Source organism: Delphinapterus leucas, chromosome 15 (genome assembly GCF_059928025.1).
Source record: "Delphinapterus leucas isolate spDelLeu-1000000601 "Yukka" chromosome 15, BTC_Dleu_Yukka2, whole genome shotgun sequence".
Classification (NCBI taxonomy): domain Eukaryota; kingdom Metazoa; phylum Chordata; class Mammalia; order Artiodactyla; family Monodontidae; genus Delphinapterus; species Delphinapterus leucas.
Genome location: NC_143143.1, coordinates 15120108 through 15137412, shown reverse-complemented (window position 1 = coordinate 15137412; position 17305 = coordinate 15120108). Strand labels below are relative to the sequence as shown.

Here is a 17305-nt window from a genome sequence, read left to right as displayed (position 1 = left end):
ACAGGTCCTGTTGCCCAGGTGGGTGTCGCCCAGGTGGGCTCAGGAATTTTGTAACCATCGCAAAATGGTGGGGAGGGCGAGTAAGAGTCCGGTAAGGGGTGCTAAGGGGTGTAACGCTGATACTTTTTCAGGCAGGGTCGTACTTTGCCCTTGAAGCACCTTTGTCCTTGGAGCACCACACAGGATTCGCACTGGCCTTGAAAAGCTCCCTTTGGTGGCTGGGGAGCTCCTCCCTGTTTCTCTCCCTTTTCTAACTGTCCAGCTCACTTTCTGCGGGCCTTGTCTTGGTTGCGGTTTCATGAGTACATTTGTGGCTCTTTTATCTTGCCACAGGATACATTTCCCCCCAACAGTGCCATCCTGACCCACGCCCTTCTTTAGGCTGTTTCCTTGGCCAGGCGGAGTTGTCCTCCCTCCTTCCACGAGTCAACTCTTTCCCTTGGGACTGCGCTATTGTGCCAGCTCCCCAGGCTCTATCCTCCACTTCCCAGGCACCACCGGTTACATGCTCTCCCGTCCGTGTTCCCTCCCTTCTCTCCATTTCAACACTTGACACTCCAGTCATTTCACATCCAGCCCCACCAGACTGGGACGGCTCGAGGGCGAGGATGGGGCCCAGCCCACCGGTGCTGAAATCAACGGGAACAATGGGGTCTGGAGACCACGAGAGAACCTGAGTGTGCGTCCATCCAGAATGCTTCTATTACAGCGTAATAGGCAATATATTTACACGGAGCAAAATCCAAAAGGGTATTCGGGGAGAAGCCCGCCCCCCCCAGCTTCGCACCCCAGCTCCTGGATTCCCCTAGGAACCGTGTTACTCTCCCCTTGTGGATCTCTCCACGTGGGTTCAAGCCTTGCCCTTGTTCCTTTGGCGCACCCTGTGTTACGCACCGAGCTCCTTTCGCTGGAGCTTAAAGTCTCAAAATAGGTTTTTCTCCGGTTTCCCTTTCTCGCGGCTCGCAGCTGCGGGACCTCAGCGCCGGCACGCACTGCGGACGCGACCGCCGTGGGCCCCGCTCCCCCTGGCGCCCGCGCCCCGCACTGCAGCGGTATCGCGCCCGCCCCGCCCCGCCCCCGCCTCGGCTGGCCCGGCCGGGGGAGGGGTCGCGGCGGCGGCGGCGGCGTCAGCGGCGGCCCGGGCGGTGGGAGCCGAGGCGCCGGAGCAAGATGGCGGCGCGAGTACTGCGCGCCGGCGGAGCGGCCTCGGCTGGCAGCTTTCTGCGGCGGGCCGGCCCCTGCAGCCTCCAGCCCGAGCTCTGGTGAGCAGCGCCGCCCTTTCCGGGAGCGGCCGGGGAGGGGCCGCCGCGGGGCGGAGGGCACGGGTCCCCGGCACGAGTCTACGCCCCGGCCCGGTCGCGCTCCCACTGGGCAGGGCCTCCCGGACTGCGGGGCGGCGGGACCGAGGCCTCCGTCGGCGCGGCTGGGCGAGTCAGAGCCTCGGCGAGGTCGGAGTGCCTGCCTGCCGGGCCGGCCGGGCTCAAGGTCACGGTGGGAACGACGCTCGGCGCCGAAGCCACGTCCGCGCGCCGAGCCTGCCCGGCCTGCGGGACCCTGACCCGGCGCGACCCGGAGCAGTGGCAGGGCGGCGGGCGCATGCCTGAGGCCGCAGGCCCTGAAGTTGCGGCCGCCTGAGAACACTGCTCGCCCGCGCAAAGCCTCAGTGCTTAATTCCGCAAATGGCAGTAGAGATAATCCTCACCTCCTGGGTTGTTGTGAGGAAGAAATAAAATACCGCATCGTCCCCGGTGAGCCCTCAAGTGGAGGTCGGGGAAGTAGTGAAGAGGTGTCAGCCCTAAGAACAGTCGTTGACTTGCATTTAAAAGTAGATAGCGAATCAAAAAGTATGTACAGTTATCAGCACTAAGGGGACGTTGGCTTCGTGTTTAAACTCTTTTTCTAACCTCATTGGATTAAATATTTGGTCAGAATCCATCCCTGAGATAGCCATGTCCCATTTTCCAAATCGAAAAACCAAATCCCATACTAACTTACACATCGATTTGCTTCTTCGGTTTCTTTACGTTGGGTAACTTAAATTTCCTCTTTTTGTTTGTGTTTAATTAAATAGTGAGCCTATAGAAAATACAGTTGGCACTTAAAAATGGAAGCGGGAGGGAGCTACCTGTTAAACTCCTAATACGGGCCAGCTTTATACTGATACGGCTTATTTAATGTAATCCTAGTAGCACTCTTAAGAAGTAATAGGATGTGCAGTTTAGAGATGAGAAAGAACCTAAAGGGCTTGAGACACGTGGCTGGAAAAGGCATTTGAACCCAAGTTTGTGAGGCTTGAGGCCCAGGGCCCTTCCTAGGACTCATGCTCAACTTGTGTTTCAAAATATGATATTTATGTTTCCAAGTTGGTTAACAAATCACCCTCCGTTTATTTTTATTCTGTTATTAAGTATCTACTGTTGCTTTATTTTTTCACACAGATGATAAAAGCCCATGAAATTGATATTTTCTTTTTTTCACAAAAGACAGCTGAGACTGAAGGTGTTCCCCTAAAGTGCCCAAGGTCACTTGAAGCTAATAAACTGGAGATTTGGACCCGGGTGTGCCCGGTACCCCCACTTCCTGCTGGGGCCAAATGCTCTTGACACTGGCGTCCTTGTCTCTATACAAGGTCCCCTGTACCTTCTGACTACTCACTCTTTCCCGGGCTCTAGTCTGCTTTAACTGTAGGTGTTCTTTAGGACTCAGTCTGGACCCAGCTAACTCATTGATTCTATCAGATATTGAATGTATATGATGTCGATGAAGCCCTATGAACCTGAGCATAATAGCCATGGTCACTCTCCCCAGGAAGCCATGGCAGAGGTGAAATCCCACGTAGACTTACAGATTGAGGTAGGTGGCATGGGAGAATCAGGGAACCTCCCTGCATGAGGTCATGGAAGGCCTCTCCGAGAAGGTGGCATTAAGCTGAGACCTGAAGGGTCAGTGGGCATGAAAGCCGTGAACGGGAGGAGTCAGGCATGCTGGGAAACCCGAGAAAAATCTAAGAGCAGGAGTAAAGGGAAGATGGAGAACAGGTGGCGAGCAGCAGGGGCCCGATAATTCCAGGCCGCACAAGCCGTTGAGAGAGCTTGGATTTTACTCTGAGAGCCATGGAAGATGTTTAAAGGTATACACTTTAGTGTGACATGATCTGATCTACGTTTTTAAAAGATCAGGCTGACTTTGAAAAGGGGACAGTCAGGATGATGGCCAACTAGGCAGATGCTGGTGCCATTTACCGAGACTCGTTTGTTTCAAAGGTGAGAGTGCCCACCACGTGCCAGGTGCTGTTGGGAAGCATCAGTGAATAAGGCACACAGGGTGCTTGCTAGTCATTCAGAGAAGGAGGAACAGGTGCAGGGTGGGGAGGGGGCGGATCCAGGGCAGTTTTGAACCCGGTGAAATTGGAGATGTCTGTGGGCTACTCGAATAGAAAGACCCAGTAGGCAGTTGGCTTATTGTACCTATATGACTCCTCCAAGGAGATGTCTGGACAGCATTTGAGAGTTGTCAGCATATAGGAATGCAAAATGTTAATAGATCCATGGGTTTCAGTATACTATATTGTATTTGATTGAAATTTTTCATAATAAAATGCTTTTTTAAACTATAGGAATGGATGAGATTTGCTTGAGGAGTGTGGATAGAGAAAGAGCTGAGAAGCAGGCCCTGGGCTGTATGGATATTTACAGGCTGGATATAGGAAGGAGAGGCAGCAAGGGAGCTGGAAGGGGCAGCTGTAAGGTCATTATTGGTCAGTGCCCGGGGGCGGTATTTCAAAGAGGGAGTGGTTCAGCTGTGCCAGATGCTGCCAGAAGGTTAAGATGACGGAAGAAAACCACTTACCGGAAGAAAACCAATTACCGACAGGGGTGGTTGTGAGTGACATTGCAAGAGTGGTTCCAGAGGGACGGAGGACGCGTTCCCGGGAGGCCGATTTGCCAAGCACATCTTCGCTCTGCTCAGTGCCAGGCCCTCTGCTCAGCTGTTTACTGAGCACTGCATCAGTGTCCCCCAGGTGCTGAAAACAACCATGTACCCAGAATTTAACTCATCTTCCTCCTGCAAAGCCTGCTTGCTCCTCCTGGGTTCTCTCTCCCCAGCCGTGGAACATCTTGCATTTAGTGGTCCAGGCCAGAAACCAGGTCTTCCCCAAGCCCTTCCCTGCCTGCTCCCGCCCGTCTAGTCAGTTGCCAGATCTGTTAGTTCTGCCTCCAGCATGTCTTGACTGTGCCTCTGCATCACCACTCGACTGGATTCCTATCAAGAGTGTAGACTTGAAGCCATTGGTGAGGGGGACAGCTAGAGAATTCCCCAGAACAAATGAGCAGGACATTTTCCTACTAGAAAGATCTCTGACATGAACCCTGACTAGATCCTAATCCCTCTTCCTTTCCACCCCACCTCCACCAAGAAAAAAATCTATAAAAAACATTTTAGGGACAATTGGGGACATTTTAAGATGGAGTGGATATTAGATATTATAGAATGATTATTTTCCTTAGATGTGATATTTATTATTAGTGACATGGTTTGTCCTTGATCTTAGGAGATGTGTGCTGAAGTATTTAGGGATGGTGTATCATGATGTCTGCACTCTGGTTTCATATGGTTTGGTAAAAATGAAAAAGCAAAATATATATAAACAGTAAAAATTATAAAATGTTCATTTTTCATCTAGATACAGGGCATAGCGGTCTTCGTTATACTGTTCTTTCATCTCTGTCTGAAGTTTTTCAAAATGAAAGGTTGGGGAATGGCTGTCTCTAGCAGCAGTGGCGAAGACAGATTTACTGGGCTTGGCGGTGGGGCGGGGGAGAGGAGTCCCGTGGCTCCTGCTTTAAGGCAAGACTCTTCTTCGGGTGGGCCCTTTGGCCTCCGCCCCTCCCCCTCACCTCTGTCGTATTCACATTCACCTGGCTTTGGCAGCTAGAGTTCTGCTTCCGAGAAAGTCCTTCCTCCCGTGGGCAGCAACCTGACAAACTGTTCCTCATCTTCCAGGCCCTCAGCTCAACAGGTGCCTCTTCAGAGGGCTGGTCCACGTCTCCCTCAGGCTAACCTAGACCCCACTCCCTCTGCCCCAGCCCGCCACGCCCACCACCTGTGTCTCCACGGAGGGGCCCTTCTTCCCCTGGACTGTGATCACGTTTGTCCGTCTGCTTCCACCAGCAAACCAAGCTCTGTGAAGTCAGGGCCAGGCTTATTCCTCTTCGTAGCCTCAGCCTGGCCCAGTGCCTGGCACATGCAGGGCACAGTCCGTGCATATTTGGTGATCAGACGACCAAAGCCCCTTGCCTCATCCTGTGGTCTCTGTGTTAAATGTATTTCCCTTCTGTAATTTGCCCCGACTAAACCAAAACGCCATCTTCCACACCTAATCAGTATCCGTGTCTTCTCCTCTTCACCTCAGGAGTATCTTTTGAATGTAATCCATCCCCTTCATCCCTCCTGCCATCATCTTAACCCAGGACCATCCTTTGGTCCATCCCGTGAGCATCAGATGCCTTCGGTGTGCCGGTACTGCTGGGCTGGGCAGCCCGCCAGGAGCCCAGGAGCCCTGCTCCCTGCCTTTCTCGCTTACTCCACCGCACCACCGCCGGCTGCTTTTCACGCCTGGATCTTTTCTGAAAACTTGCTACCGTTGCCCCGTCTACAGGTTAAGGTCCAGCTGATAGGCTTGGTGCACGGGAGCCCAGCCCCCCTGGCCTGCTTGCCCTCCCGTGGTTCCTCTCACTGTCCCCCCACACCCTGTTCTCTTGCCTTCCTGAACGCTTTGCTGTTCCAGAAACATGCCACACAGCTTCACGACTCCATGCCCCAGGACACGTTGTTCCCTTTGACTGGGATTATCACTGGCTTTGTGCCTGTCTTGCTTGTCCTCCAAGACAGAGCTACAATGTCTCCACTGGAGTCCCTCTCGCTCCTTGCAGGCCAAGGCCAAGGCGGTTCATTCCCTGGAGTTCCCACAGTGCATGTGAGTCCACAGTGTCTGTGACCGCTCTGGCTGTTTACTGATAGGTTTTTCCCATGACAGTGGGCAGGCTAGGCATCTGTTCATCTTTGTATCCATTGAGCCAGGCACATAATGCTTTTTCTATTTAGAATCTAGTGTTTTGTAGGATGTGCTGCCCCCTACCTCACCCGCTGTAAAGTGCCACCCAACACATATGATGTTATAAAGACAGCTGATTGCAGTGTTTGTCACTCTTGGTAAAGCACCCTGGCCCAGCCCAGGTCTTATCACCCTGACAGCTGTTAGCATGGCTGCTTCTATCCCTTTTCGTGATTCAGCTTGGACTGGGCACGTGAAGCAGTCTTGGTCACCTGCCAGGTGAAAGATTTCAGAGTTCAACAGTCAGTTGGGGCTATGCTGCGCCACACTGTTTTTCATTTGTCAAGACAGTTGCTACCCAACTTTGACAAGTAAGCAGCACTCAGGCTCTTGTTGTGTGTCCTGTGATGTTGACTACTTCTTAGGTCAATCTTTAGCTTACAAAGTGGTGTCATATCCCTTACCTCATCTTACCCATCCTAAAGTAAATCCCTTTGGTATTAAAATCTGGAACGAATGCTCACTTGGGGAGGTTTGTGTGGAGGAGGCATCCCTTATTAGTGAAAATATTTTGAACTTTACAGTTAGATCTGGGTTCATATTTTTATCTTGCTGCTTCTTAGCTCAGGTTGTGTAATAACCTCTGTGAGCCAGTCCTTAAAATGCAATAATACCTAACTTGCTAGATTGTTGCAGGGATTGAATGAGAAGACAGGAGCAAACTGCCTAGTCCAGTGCCTAGCAGGAAGTGTGTGCTTATTAGCTTGTAATCCCCTTAAATTCTAAGGAGGAAGGGAAGAATTTGGAATTTTTTTCCCTTCCAGATTTAGTCCATCAATAATTCTTTATTATAAAGTATTAAATGCCATAGGAATTAAATATCAATATGAGTGCACATGGTATACGCTTGTCTATGCACTTCTGGAAGGATTCATTAAGAACTATTAGTAGTGGTTGCTTTGGTGAGTATTTCTTTTTTTTTTTTTTTTTTTTTTTTTGTGGTACGCGGGCCTCTCACTGTTGTGGCCTCTCCCGTTGCGGAGCAACAGGCTCCGGACGTGCAGGCTCAGCGGCCATGGCACACGGACGCAGCCACTCCGCAGCATGTGGGATCTTCCCGGACCGGGGCACGAACCCGTGTCCCCTGCATCGGCAGGCGGACCCTCAACCACTGCGCCACCAGGGAAGCCCTGGTGAGTATTTCTTAATGAAATTCCTTAGTGCTGATATTTTTAGAAACTTCCATTGTACCCCTTTCATAAGGGGTACAATGTTCATAATTGTTATTACTAAAAAAAAAAAAAAAAAAAAAACGAACTATACAAAGTCCCGTTAAAAAAAACCTTAAAACTGGGCTTCCCTGGTGGCGCAGTGGTTGAGAGTCCGCTTGCCGATGCAGGGGACGCGGGTTCGTGCCCCGTTCCGGGAAGATCCCACATGCCGCGGAGCGGCTGGGCCCGTGAGCCATGGTCGCTGAGCCTGCGTGTCCGGAGCCTGTGCCCCGCAGCGGGAGAGGCCACGACAGTGAGAGGCCCGCGTACCGCAAAAAAAAAAATCTTAAAACTTTCTCCTTTGCATATCACTAATTTTATATGCTTGCCGTTTCGCTTCATGATATTATTTGAGCAAATATCCCAAAACATGGTGTGTTTAAAATACTTTAAACACGGGAATTCCCTGGTGGTCCGATGGTTAGGACTTGGTACTTTCACTGGCGAGGGCCTGGGGTTCAATCCCTGCTCAGGGAACTAAGATCCCACAAGCCACGTGGCACAGCCAAAAAAAATAAAATGAAATACTTTAAACGAATTGACAAAAATGTTTTTATTTTTATTGAAGTAAATTTTACCATGATTCATTTGGAGAATTGCCTTCTTCAGAATTAGTTTATTTATATAATCAAAGAGTGGGGACTTCCCTGGTGGTGCAGTGGTTAAGAATCTACCTGCCAATGCAGGGGACGCAGGTTCGAGGCCTGGTCTGGGAAGATCCCACATGCCGCGGAGCAAATAAGCCCGTGCACCACAACTACTGAGCCTGTGCTCTGAAGCCCGCGTGCCTAGAGCCCGTGCTCTGCAACAAGAGAAGCCGCTGCAATGAGAAGCCTGCGCACCACAACGAAGAGTAGCCCCTGCTCACCACAACTAGAGAAGGCCTGCGTGCAGAAACAAAGACCGAATGCAGCCAAAAATAAATAAATTCGGAAAGAAAAAAAAAAGTGAATTGAAACCAGACAAATACCATATGATTTTGGTTTCTGCTAAAGAGCTAATAATTTTTATATATAATTTCTTTTAATTTTAAAAGTTTTTTTTAAGTAGTTTTAAAAACAGTTTTTAAATCTCACCATTAATCAGGTGCTGTCCTAAGTGCTTTAAGTGTATTTACTAGGGGTTAAACGTGTACTTAAAAAATACAAGAGTAAAATAAAAAACATAGTCAATACAGATATTATATGGGGAAAGATGTGTGTCTCCTCTATTTTAACTCTCCATCCTTCCTTCAGGGATACCACCATTAACACTTTTCTTAATTCTAAGGCATTTTAACATATAATAAAAGCAAAATGGCAGAATTTCCAACTTCTTTTTACAGATGCCGCTTAGGACTATATATTTTTGTCCTATGCACTAATAAGAAAAATTGCATGTACTGGTATTAACTTGTTATTTTGCTTATTTAATATGAGCTTGCTGCTTTTTAATCTTAAAAGATTTGAAAAAATGCTTTTCTGTTTCTTGATCATTACTGTATTTATAGAAAACATTTTATTGTTAATTTTATATTTTGTTTATATATTTGTAAGCTCCATCGGTCAAAAAAAAATCTTTTTATCTGGTTTCTGGCTATTTGTGATAATATCCTATGAATTGGTTTTTAAATTTAAAACAGTCATATGGAGTGAAAAGTGTTCTGTAATGTTTGTTCATTAAAGCAGCAAGTCAATTTTTTTTAAGCAAAAAAAGAAAAAGGCTGCCAATGTAACCCGTGAAATTTAGAGTTCTGTTTTTTCTAAACCACCATAGTTGAATAAGAATAGGAATTTGTATTAATGTGGAATCCACTCGTTCATCTCATGAGGCATTGGGGAATTTGCATGTCATGCAAGTTTTTCTTGCCTCTTGTTTAAACTCCCCTTCCTTAACACCTGGGGTCACTCTCTCTTTACCACTTATATTTGCTTTATGGTATCTGTGGCCTTAAACAGGTCTGCTAAACAGATTGAAAATGGTCTGTAGGAAGTCATCTAGTGTTTCCAAGAGATCCCCCCCAGAAAAGGCTCACACTGGCCTGTGAGTAGCCAGACCTTGTTTTGAAGCACTGGATAAGATCTGAGTGTTTGTATTGGTCATTTGGGATCCCAGCACGTTACTGCCCTTGGCATGATCTAGCAAAGGGCAGAAAAGATCATTTATGTGTACGTGAATTAAAGATCAAAACAATAAAGAGTACGCCGTGATAGCCCTGGCCAGAGAGGATGGTCATCCGCATAAAGGCGATCGTGCAGAAAGAATGGGCACAGACTCAAACGACTACATTCTGTATGATTCCATATATGAGACATTCTGCAAAAGGCAAACTGTAGAGACATAGAACAGATCAGTGGTTGCTAGGAGTTGGGAGAAGGGTTGATTACAAAAGGAGGAATTTTAGGGAGTGAAGGAACTGTTCCCTATCTTACCGTGGTGGTGGTTACATGGCTTTATGCATTTATCAAAACTCACAGAACTGTATGTCCCAAAAAGAGTAATTTTACTGTGCATGAATTAAAGTGGAGAAGATGAAGGGACGCGATTTGTCATTTGATTATGGTTGTGTGAAGTTAGGAAGAGGGTGAGTCTCAGCCAGGCTTTCATTTTTAAAATCTTGTTCTCAGGTTATGTATACCTATATACCTTACCCATAAAGGAGTTTCTAAACATACACTTTAGATATTTTAGCTAATTTTAGGTATAAAAATAATATATGTATATGGAAAATTCTCAAAGAGTCCAGAAGGTTATACAGCGAAAAGGAAAACTCTCTCCTCCCATCCCAAGCCCACTCACAGTCCCCAGATGTCCTCACTATTAGCAGTTCACTTTGTGTGTGTATTTGTGGTACTGTTCTGGGCCTGCTTTTCCATGTAACTCATCTCAGCGATACCAGCATATCAGTGCGTGTAGATCTGCCTCATTCCTTGTATTGATCGCATTCTATTCTGATTTTGGCTCTACCTTGATTTATTTGACCAGTCCCCATTAATGGGTTCCAAATTGCCTGTACCAGGAACAAACTGGAAACAAGGTAGTAAGGAATGCTTGCACACATTCAGCTGTGTGCACTTGTCTAAATATAGCTGCCCGTGGGACATACTACAAGTGCAACTCTTAGGCCGAAAGGCCTACGCAGTTTTAATTTTGCTATAGGTAATGTCACACTGCCCTCTAGGGAGGTCACACAAATTTGTGATCCCACCAGCAAAGCATATGGGAATTAAACATGCACTTAAAATTTCACGGGTAAAGTGTAATTTGTTACTTAAGTCAAATCTATCCTCACTTTCTGACAGCATGGATAGTAGGAGTTCAGTTATAAGATGAAAATAAGCAAATTATTTATATGTTAATGAAGTGTGTATTCTTAGGTTTTTGTGAGTTAAAAATCTTGATTCTAAGGTTAATTTAGTTTAGGGGTAAAATAGTTTTTTTAACGAAAGAATTCACTTTCTCTGTATATTCCTTTTCACATTCTTTTGTTGTGGTAAAGTACATATAACATAAAATTTGCCATTTTTAAGTACAGTTCAGTGGCGTTAAGTATGTTCACATTGTTGTACAACTGTCACCACCATCCCTCTCCAGAACCTTTTCATCTTCCCCAACTGAAGCTCTGTACCCATTAAGTAGTAACTCCCCGTTCTCCCCTCCCCTCTGCCCCCGGCAACCACCATTCTACTTTCTTTCTCTGTGAATTTGACTATTCTAGGTTTCCTTGTATGGTTTTTCTATGTTGAAAATTTCCTTGGAGGAAGGAAGGACACACGGTGGAACTCACAGAGATACACGTGAGAACTCTCCTAGGAGTGCCGAAGTTACTTCTCTCACACTCCGCTCCTGCGTTCAGAGTGCACGCTGGTGGCATGGAAAGTGGACATGCGGTATCCCAGGTTCTAGAATAGTGCCTAGACGGCGTGCTCAAGGCGTATTTGCTGAATGGATTGATGAATTTATGAAAACAATGTACTACACGACACAACCTAAAGACCCTGGGATCTTTGTACCTCTGATTAAACTCAAATTTTTGCATTTGTTATTCCATAGGAAATTGGCGTCTTCCATTAACAGACCTCGAGAGGACAGCTGGTTAAAATCCTTATTTGTCCGGAAAGTTGATCCAAGGAAAGATGCTCACTCTAATCTCCTAGCCAAAAGGGAAACAAGCAGTCTGTACAAGTTACAGTGTGAGTCATAGGTTTGCTATCTTCATAGTTGACTTTTTTCCCTTTGTTCATAAGTTTATCGTTGAATTTTCTTTTGTTTCAGTTCACAATGTTAAACCGGAATGCCTAGAAGCATACAACAAAATTTGGTGTGTATACCAAACTATCCTTTACTTGGGGAAAAATAATGATTTTAATATTTGTCAGTTGCACTAACCCTTGATAGCAGAGCGAGATCTTTCACGCCTCTTCTTAAAGCTGAACGTGGAGAGGCTCTTAGGTTGAGCTCTGTTGGGCATTACCAAGGATGTTTTGATTTTAAGCGCTTGTTCAGCTAACTCCTCACATAGGCTATCAGACTTTGGAATGTTACTAGACTCTTTCAGGTTGGAAGGGACCTTGCAAGGCGGTCTAGCCCAGCTACTCATCCAGTGCTTGAGTCCTTTCTGCAGCCCTTCCTGACGCTATGCTTGAACACATTTCATACGCTCCATTTCTGGACAGCTCTGAGTGTTAGGAGTTAGAATTCACATCCCTGGGACCTCCACTGTGTCCAGTTTTACTCCTAAGTAATATTGCCACGTGAGAGCCCTGTATGGATTTCAGAAGAGCTGCCATTTCTTCCCGGGTCTTCCATCCGCCAGGATTCAAGTCCCTTCAGCAGATTCTCATATGACATGAAACCCATATAGTCTTATAGAATTTGTAAACTTTAAGACCAAAGAGAATTAAGTGCGTTAGTTATTAACAGAAATAGCATTTTAATGATCAGTTGTCCACAAATACAATTTAAAAGCTTTTTTTAACCTTTCATATCTGCTGCTTTCATGAGAAAGCAAACGATTTTGTTACCAGAATCAGCGTAACTTTCAGAAGCGGAACATCTTTTGTTGTCTTATTTTTGGAGGTGGTTCGTGAAATATAACATTAGCGTTGAGTTTCTTGCTCACCTCAGCACAGTTCTCTTTATCTTAGAAGTGCCCTAAAAACAAATGCTTTTTTCTAATTCTCTTCTCATAAAATGGAATTTTTCTGTATGCGGATGTTTCCCTGGATTATCTTTCCTGTCCTGTTTTGTTTTTTTTTTTTTTTTTCACTTCATCTCCTGTCTCAGATTCCTGGCTATCTATTCATGTTCTCACTTCAAACTCAATGTGCAGAATTACGCTGCTCTTCCAGTTTCTCCATGTGTGACACTCACCATGGTTTTATTTGACTCTTGCCTTAGTTGTATGTGATTAGCCGGTCACTAAGGGCTGTGTATTCTTCATTTGACGTGTATTTTGCTTCTCTTTGCTTGTTTCCCTCTCCAGGCCTGTTGAGGCCCATTTCCAAGTAGCCCTTTCTGACTGCCTTCCTGGGTTTGAAGCTGCACCTGTACCTTCGCCCCACCCTGCAGTCCATTACCCAGAAGTTGGTCAAATTGATCTGCTTGAGTTCTGTTTTCTCCTTCATCATGTTTGTTTATCTTTTCTCTGAAACTTTCAGCAGCTGCCTGTTTCCAGCCTGGTTTTTAGGGGCCCAGATAATGAGGTTCTTCCCAGCTCATCGAGTTCTGAGTACAAGTACTACCTACCTTACAGCCTCCATTCACCTGGGTCATCTGTGCAGGCTTCCGTCTTCCACACTAGCTCCAGTGCTGAGTTGTTTACTTCCTGATCGTGTCATGTGGCAAAAAGAAAACCCAATTCCATTTCCCTGACATAATCTGTCTTTCTCCACCCCCAATTTCCATCAATCCCATGTGATTTCTGAACTTTCACGGGTCATACATCAGATACATTTAATATCTGATCTTAATTTTAAAAGTAAATGCTACCCTTCAAAAAATTATGTGGTTTGGTCGTTGTACTGGGTCTTAAAGTCATTTGAGTTTTCAGTTAGACATAAGACCATTCAGAGCTTTTCTCTGTTAACTAGTCATATCCACCCAGTCCTAGTGCTTCAACATCGGGTGGTGATCACTAGCTTAATATCACTTGACGTCAGCAAATAATCAGAAGAGGTTCCATTTCTGACCCTTGATATCTTTTTGCATCCATTGTTGGATCTATATGGCACTTTTCCATCGTAATTTTTCTATTCAAAAAGTGTGCAAATTTTAGCTTTTCTCTTGGTATGATGCAGTTATGGCTCTTCCCTTTACCTTTCCCTGTCCATTAGAATCTGTAATGCGGGAAGGTTTCCGTGGAACCAGGCTCTGACACCTCTGTTAAATTAATACACTGCCAGGACCATGCTCAATCAATAGCAACAAACTGGGCGGTGTGTCTGGCGTGGGATTAGGTGCGATACCTTTCAGATCCCCTCAGCTGGTTGAATTGAGTAGAAACTAATTTATGCCTCATGTCATCGCTTTCATTTGGATTCTCCTGCCCCTTTGACGCCCTTCGGGATTGTTGGGGTCGGGGTTGCTTCCAGACTGTGTTGTGTCCTGGCTCCGTCGTCCTCCTTAAAGCCCACTCGTTCCCTTAAAGCCCACTCGTTCTCTGCTGCTGCTTCCTGTGCCTCCTGGGCCGCTCCTGTCATCTGCCCCATCCTCCACATGACCTTCTTCCCTTTCTTTTCCCGCGTTCTTTTTCTACTATTCACATTTCTCTCATCCTTCCCATCTTTGGAACCAGCAAAAGTTAGCTTTCATACACATCACCATTCCTAAGTATATACTTCTTTTTTTTTTTTTTTTTTCTGAAACAGCAAATAATAGACTCATAGTTCCTGGAATTTTTGGACCTTTGGCTCTTCTTTATCATTTTTATCAGTATACTTGAGTTACTTACCACTGTTCTAGATAGCTGGGGTATCAGTCACCTAAGCTTCTGATAATTGGGACATGAGAGCACAGCAGAATTCAGCCAAAAGGCTAATTCTGCACGTCTTTTTATCATAAACGTATTCTGAGGTCAGTTGTCAGAACACAGAGTAGATGACCTTTTCGTGTTACTGATCATGTGTTGTCCACCTGGTGTAATTTCGGTGGTTGTTTAATTAGTGTTGCTCTTTCTTCTCTTTAAGTCAAGAGGTGTTGCCAAAGATTCACGAAGATAAACATTACCCTTGTACTTTGGTGGGGACTTGGAACACGTGGTATGGCGAGCAGGATCAAGCTGGTAGGAAGCAGAAGTCTTTGGAATAAACCCTTGTTCCTTAAGCCTTTACTGTCATTACTTAAATGATTTTTAACATAATGCTTGTTTTTATAAGCAAAGCTTTCCGAGTCTCAGTCTAGTTTTATGGTTAAAGTGGTTTCTTCAGTAAATCACTGCAGAAACTCCTTTTTGATCGTTTTTCATGTTTGAATCTATTATTGAAACTTTATGGTATAACTTGAGCCAACACACATTACAGTTTTGTACTGTGTTAACACCATGCGTATCTAGAATATTTTCAAGGTAAGAGTATCATGAAACTCTAAATGTATGTTATCGTTTAAAATATATTTCAGTTCACCTCTGGAGGTATGAAGGAGGTTATCCAGTCCTCACGGAGGTCATGAATAAACTCAAAGAAAATCAGGTAATGATTTTTGAAAGAGACTAATGATATAGTAGATGTTAGTACAGAATTAAGTGACTCTTTTCTGCCATCGTTTTTGTTAGTAAACTGTTAGTTTTCTGTAGTAAAAATTTTATTATTTGGACTCTTGAGGTTGTATTTAAACATAGAGTAACCAGTTGTAATACTATTAAAATGATAGTTCTTATTGTAAAAGTCAGTTGTACTTTGATAAGCTGGAACTTTGAAACCGGTAAGTCAGTCTGGGTTACCTAACACATATCTGCTTCAGGAACTGACAACCACATATTCTTCATCTTGGGCCGACTTTGCTATCCTCCCCCTCCCTTCACGAAGAGGTGTGTGTTAATGGAGAATATTCTACCAGCCATACATTATTAGGAAAGAAAACCTTTTGTGTAGACTCCCCGTCCATATATAAATGACTTTTTTTTTTTTTTTTTTGCCTCGCTGTGAGGCTTGTGGGATCTTAGTTCCCGATCAGGGATCGAACCCGTGCCCTCAGCAGTGAAAGCACAGAGTCCTAACCACTGGACTGCCAGGGAATTCCCAATATAAATGGCTGTTTGATTTCCTGATGTTTTGAGGTGTCCATGTCACCTGTCTCAATATGCTGTCAAACAGTTAGAAGAACCTAAAATCATAGGAAATTAGTTTACTTTGTCATTTAAATAATTAGGATGACTATGTAGTTTGATATCTAAACTTGGACACTTTTGAGAGTGAAAGGGAATACTAATAGTCATTATGCTGGTTCAACAAGATGTAAACTGGGACCGTCTCAGGCCAACTGGACCCTATTTATAATAGTATTCTATTGTGGGAGGAACATAAATGTTGCTAAAGTGGGTTTATATATAAATCTTCTAATATTTATGATGTAAATATTAGAAGATTTCATGAGCACCTTTGTTCACTCAAAGGAATTTGCGGAATTCCGTAAGGCGAGAAGCAACATGCTTCTCTCGAGGAAGAATCAGCTGCTCTTGGAGTTCAGTTTCTGGAATGAACCTGTCCCACGGTCAGGACCGAATATATATGAACTCAGATCTTACCAGCTCCGAGTAAGTACTGAAATAGGAGTTAACTGTCCCTTTGTTCTTCTGTGCAGAAGGACACGCACCCCTGATGCTGAGTGGACCGCAGACACTGAGCGAATGTTCTGTGATGTGTGTTTGGCTTGTTTTCTCCCCTGTCCAGTTCTTCTCCTCTTATTTCCTTTCTTTAAACCTTCCTTCTTTCTCCTCCTTTCTCTTTGCTAAGCTCATTTGTTTTTTATAGCCTTACACATAAGAGAAAAGACCTAACATGCAGGACCGGCTACATTATATAGCATCTATTGTCATTGAACTAGAGCAGCTAATAAGCATGTGGCTGTTGACATTATACAGCACTGTAAGAGAAAAGGGGAATAATATTTGTACGACTTTCTAGATATTTCCCTACTTAGGTGACCACTATAAAGAAAGGCCCAGGTGGCAACATAGTCCAAGTGAAAAAGCATCAGCAGACCTTGGTGGTCTAATGCTCAGTGCTGTACTGGGAGAGACAAGTGGTGTCCTTGTTAGGGTTACTTAAATGGGATTATTTAAAAATTTCACAATAAAATCTGAGTAGGCACCAATAGTGTAATCATCGTGGGCCTAACTATGGCTCTTATGACTGTAATTGGATGACTTAATTAACTCTCACTTTGCGTGTATGTTGTCTTCTTAGATGAAGCCACAGAATATTACTTCCGCTGTGGGATAGGTATGAACACAGTGAATAATACTATTTTGTTACATTTTTTTTTATCTGTTAGATCTCACATTATTAAAAGTTAATTTTTAAGTTAGTCTTGTCATTTTTTATACTGTTAGTTCCATATTTCTTCACAGAAGAACTAACCGAATCCAAATCTCTTTTCAGCCAGGAACTATGATTGAATGGGGCAATTACTGGTGAGTATTTTACCAAATGATGAGTTTGTGAAGTCTTATAAATAGATTCTTTTAGGCCATAGTGTTACTTCTAGAAATAAAATCTGGGGTTAGTGCCACGATTTGATACTAGACTGTTGTTTTGTTTGATATATTTGTATTATGAAATTTTTCAAACATATACAAAACTAGAGAGAAAAATACCGCAGGTCTCCCTTCCATACCCATTACTTAGCTTCAGTAATTATCAACACGTGGCCAGTCTTGCTTAGGTCTAAATCCCCCAACCCAGAGTATTTGGAAGTAAATCTCAGACAACATAAAATTTCATCTATAAATATTTTAATATATATCTCCAAGAGATAAGGAATTTTTATTTAAATAAAACAA

General features: G+C 44.6%; 1 protein-coding gene across 2 annotated transcripts in view; it reads left to right on the top strand.

The window, feature by feature from the left end:
* Window positions 1-1116: 1116 nt before the first annotated feature.
* NIPSNAP2 (nipsnap homolog 2) overlaps window positions 1117-17305 on the top strand; it is a 27564-nt gene continuing 11375 nt past the window's right edge. Inside the window, exons 1-7 of one of the 2 annotated variants that reach the window (XM_089895843.1) lie at window positions 1117-1262; window positions 11359-11498; window positions 11581-11626; window positions 14493-14587; window positions 14923-14993; window positions 15917-16057; window positions 16905-16936. In XM_089895843.1, the coding sequence (XP_089751969.1) occupies window positions 1171-1262; window positions 11359-11498; window positions 11581-11626; window positions 14493-14587; window positions 14923-14993; window positions 15917-16057; window positions 16905-16936 (617 nt within the window). In that variant the 5' untranslated portion in view covers window positions 1117-1170. The remainder of the gene's footprint in view (window positions 1263-11358; window positions 11499-11580; window positions 11627-14492; window positions 14588-14922; window positions 14994-15916; window positions 16058-16904; window positions 16937-17305) is intronic. The other variant, XM_022588186.2, reaches the window with a different exon arrangement.